The sequence below is a fragment of the Xenopus tropicalis genome, chromosome 9 (assembly GCF_000004195.4).
Source record: "Xenopus tropicalis strain Nigerian chromosome 9, UCB_Xtro_10.0, whole genome shotgun sequence".
NCBI classification, from domain to species: Eukaryota; Metazoa; Chordata; class Amphibia; order Anura; family Pipidae; genus Xenopus; species Xenopus tropicalis.
The window spans coordinates 8,634,038-8,638,889 of NC_030685.2; the positions used below are offsets into that span (position 1 = coordinate 8,634,038).

The following is a 4,852-nucleotide window of genomic DNA, read 5'->3' on the forward strand; positions in this document are numbered from 1 at the left end:
TAAAACTTTCCCAGCTCTCTAGGGCCCGCATTGGCAGCATTGAAATGCAAAAGAATCCTCCAATGAGAATCCCAGCTGATCTGTATAAATCTGGCTCCCTGTTCTCTGTTCCTGCAATTGGAGTTGGGAGCATTAAGCACAGTTTCCCAGCACTGAACAAGTCTGTCCCTTTATCCCCATGTCTGATTCCTGTGCCATATAATGACGGGAAAATGACATCATTATCTCTATATGTAAGGTACCAGCAAGGGGCCTGACACAGTGCTGGGAATCAGCATTCTCATTGGTCAGTTCTTTTGCATTTATAATTAAGTTTTTTTTATCCTAAGATCTCTCACTGTAAATCTGCAAAAAATAATCTTTCTTGCTGCTATTGGTTGTTAAAATAATTAGTATTATCCAAGCAAATGGGGGTGGAGTAACTTCACTTGACCTTTTCCTCACTAATGTCTCTTCCCTTGATGTCTCTAGTGTAAAGAACGGACTGACCAACGAGGAGATGCCAATGATACAAGAGCTGCTTGAAACGGCCAGAGACCTGACAGGTACAGTACAGTGTGAGTAGAACCAACGGCACAAAATTAGAACTAAACACTTCTGAGCACTTTAATGTTTTGCCCTAGTTTTTAAGACATAACCAAATACTATACTATTGATATAATAAGTTTGATACAACAGTGCCTCCTGCTGTTTGGTTTAGCTAAGTGACTTTTGCACAGAGAAGCGTCCCCTGGTGTTGTGCTGCTCTTTTGAACTTGATTCTTTTAAAGGAGAAGGAAAGGTAAATACTTTGTCAGAAAGGTCTATGTCAATACAGCCATAAGTGTTCACAGAAACTGAGTCCTCTATCAAAAGAAACACAGGATATTTTGTCTCCTTTTTTGTAAACATGTCAGACTTTCTGCTATCAAAACAAATTATTTTATAGTACGGCACGAATCTGCTCTGTTTGCTCCTCTCTCCCTCTCATCTCCCCCCCCCCTTTTCCTCCTCCCATCATAATTCACTCCCCCTCCCATCAGAATTTAGTACCAGCTAGAGCTGCAGCATGGAAACTACTGAGACCAAGTTTAAATGGCAGCTACTATCTTAAACTAACAGATGGAGCTTCTAGGGCTGCTTACTCAGGTATGGTAATGGCTTGCACTAATCTATCAGCAATAAAATGCCAAAATGCCTTTCATTGTCCTATAAACCTGACTTGACCTACTGTACAGACATAGGAGCTAAAGAGTAATCAGCACCGTACTTGTGCAAGTTAGCAGCTATGTTAGTAAATAAACCCTATGTGCCCTAGGTGTTGCTACATAACAATCATTTGCTCTTCGCAGAAATCTTTCCTACTGTGGTTCTAACCTATAAGACCAGTGGGAATCTGAGAGAAATGAAGGATAAGTTTGAAAACATGGGAGTGGAGCGAATCTTTGCCCTTGATAATTTAACCCCAGAAGATCACATCAAAACCAGAGGGAGGCACGAGGAGGTGCTGAATTTTTTCTGTGAAATTATCAAAGATATAGAGTTTCGCTTGGAGAGAATGGGGGATCCAGAGAAAAAGAGACAAGAAAGGAAGAAAAAGGTGCTCAAGTTCATTCATGACAGGGACATGAAGATGAAAGATCGGGAGCTGGAAATGCAGCAAATGCTAGAAAAGAAGCTGCAGAAAGATAAGGAACGATGTACTGTATCATAAACCTGATGAAGTGTTGCTTTCCAGGCCCCCCTGAATGAGCTAGAAAAGCAGAAAATTTGTGCCTGAAAACTTTATGTAACGCTTAATAGAGTTGTTTCAGTAGAAGAAATAATTTGCTGATATTCTTACAGGTTACTATAGTATTTAGGGTTCCGTAACCTACTGCATTTTCATTAGGTCTCTGCTGTAGCATCGATTCTTAGCTTGAATAAAAAATGGAAACTCCCAGCAGACTCTCATGTGTGTTTTCTGTTAAGAGTTGCAAATGAGCCACAGAATGGAGTTTGTGTAGCAATGGTATAACTGGCTGGTTGTGGTATCTCCATATCTCACATACATGGGGGTGAGGGGTCCCACAAAGTGGGGCTAGAAGTAGGCTAAAACTCTCCCTTTTGTTTAATTGGGAATATTGGATATCACAGCCAATTGAAGACAGTCATGTTCTTACTCTGTGGTCTTCAGGAAATTCTCATGGTGGTCCAAAAGGTCAATCCTATACATTTTTATTTTTGCTTTTCCATCAAGAGTCTTTTCTCCTAATATGTCACAATGTACCAATGGTACTCCCAGGGCAAGGGAAGCTGTAAGCTATACATTGGCCTTATGCAGTATAATATGCCCTTAAATAAGATAGACAAACAGTTTTTCCTTAAGGAAATAATGCAACGGGTTCAGTCATTGTGTGGTTAACTTAAGAGATTCTTGGACATCCATTATGACAACTTCCCATATTTCATATCATATTTGATCACCTGGAGTAAATACCAACGGGATCTCTGCTTTTAAAAAGGGGCACAAGAAAACATATTACCTTTATTCCTAGCATTTAATCAGCAAACGAGAACCCACATATTGGGTGTAAGTTTTACTTTTTTGCCAAGTCCAGTAGGGACATTCCTTATCATAAAGAAGATGGAGGAAGTGTTGGTAAGTAGATAAAAAGGACCCTTGAAAGGACCCTAAATAACATAAAGAAGATGGAGGAGGTGTTAATAAGTGGATATCCCCCACTGTTATAAATATTCTTTCTCTAATATATTTGTGTAAGTACTATGGTCAACAAACACCACTCACCAAGGTGGTATTTAAAGTAGATTCAATGTGTGGAAAAGAGTTACAGAAGTTACATACAAATTACCAGTTGTTTAGCCAGTCAAAAAACATGATTGACAGCTTCCCAATACAATACAAAGTATATGTTTGTATGTATTTATTTAAAGTATTAAAAATGTATAGGTGTTCCCAAGTCATCTTGGCTAGGATAAGGTTGTTGTTTCTTTTTCAAGTATCTGTAAGATCAACCTCAACCTTATGTCCCAGTTGTAAGCAGATGTTTCGTCCCATGATACTCACTGGGTCTCAATTGTTAAATAACTTCTACATTTTCCTTCACTTTGGGCAAGCCGGGATATGGCACTTTTTAAAAATCACCCCCAAAATTCCATGCCCAAATCCCTAATGAACAATTTGGGAAATCGTGTTGCTGTATGTTTTGTGGGTTGTTAGCCAATCTATGCTTATTTTTAGTGTTTGGAAATCTGGCCGAAAAATATACGGAAGCTATTAACAATGGCCAAGTCCCTTGTATGGAGAATGCAGTCCTTTACCTTTCTGAGAATGAAAACAAGGCGGCAGTTGAGAAGGCCTCGGAATACTATGAGACTGAGATGGCCAAGAGAGTGGTGTTTCCTACAGAGACGATGGACCAGTTCATGGATCTTAACAAAGAATGTGAGGAAAAGGCAGTTGATATCTTCATAACAAGATCTTTCAAAGACAAAGACCATCACTTCCAGAAAGAGCTAATGGTAAGACAGAGCAAAATAAGCAATGGCTGCCAATGGTTTGGCCAATCAAACCTGGATATCAAATAGGATATTGGCTGATAATAATAATACTTTTATTCAACAGGGGAGGATACAGAAGAAAAAGAATGAATTTCTGAAGAAAAATGAGGATGCTTCTGTTGCTTATTGTGATGATTTGCTTGCAAAGTTATCAGAAGACCTAGACAAAGCTCTCACTGCTGGGTCGTACGTTGTTCCTGGCGGCTATCAACTATTTAAGCCGGAGATGGATAAGATTGTTGGAAAATACAACGAGGATACAAAGAAAGGCATTAAGGTAACATTTATGGAGAGGGGGTTGGATTGATAGTCAAGTCTCGGTCAACCCCCTGAGAGCCCAAATCTTTCTGCTAACATGGACATACTTTTGCCCCTCTTTCATTTTGTTTTTCTTGCAGGGTGATGAGGTTCTTCAGCGGTTTCTGAAGAATAAGGAGGTGACTGGAGACACGATTTTGACAAGTGACAAGGCCCTTGATGAAAATGAGAGGATTAAAGAAGGTATCTATGTAGCATTCTTAAATAAAGCTGTATCACATAATTAAAGGGGATATAATAACTACTGCACTCAATAGTTGCTTTAAAATAGCACCAAGGTGAAGGCATGCTGGGAGCTGTAGTCCAGCAAATTCATAAAGCAATATTGCTCAATAAACCTTCCCCAGCTCTCAAAAACCAGTGGCTGCATTAATATTTAGATATGGTGTAGTCTTACTATATCTCACAAAGACAAACTTTCCCTAATAAGGTCATAGATAATGAATTTGCAATGATTACCCCCTTTATGGCTTCTTGTTATGACACAACAAAAAGCCCTTTGAGATAAGGAAGATGGTGGCAATCCGGGCAGAGAAATGATCAATGAATCTCTTGTGTACATAGGAAGAAGAACTCCTGACACGCCAAGGATGTGCCTGGCAAGCCAAACTCTACGCGGCACAGATCAGTGATCTTGAGAAGGAGCAAGCGGATCAGGAGACTGCGTGGTATACGCCCGTATGGGAGAGCTTGAAAAGTGTAGAAGTAGATGTTGCACCTTCCCTTTTCAACTTTGGTGCAGGGATGGTGAAAAAGGCGATTTCTAGTTTCCAAAACAAGGAGAAATAAGAAAAGAAGAATAACAAAGAGAAGGGCCCGCCCAAACAAGACCACCAAATAAAGTTGGCTGAAACTGGCTGAACCAATCATTTTTCCCTACTCATCTACTGGTCAGGGAGACTAAGCTTTATAAGCAGCCAATAATAGCCAAGTGTAGTCAGCTTAGGGTGAAGACACACAGAGCTACTAGTAGCAGCTACTTGTCACGGCAACT

General features: G+C 39.9%; 1 protein-coding gene across 1 annotated transcript; it reads left to right on the forward strand.

The window, feature by feature from the left end:
- Positions 1–3,139: 3,139 nt before the first annotated feature.
- LOC116407653 (guanylate-binding protein 6-like) lies at positions 3,140–4,647 on the forward strand. Its single transcript, XM_031893389.1, has 4 exons — positions 3,140–3,501; positions 3,605–3,817; positions 3,939–4,049; positions 4,423–4,647. Exons 1-4 carry the CDS (start codon positions 3,181–3,183, stop codon positions 4,645–4,647), a joined length of 870 nt encoding a protein of 289 aa, XP_031749249.1. The 5' UTR covers positions 3,140–3,180.
- The last annotated feature ends 205 nt before the right edge of the window (positions 4,648–4,852 follow it).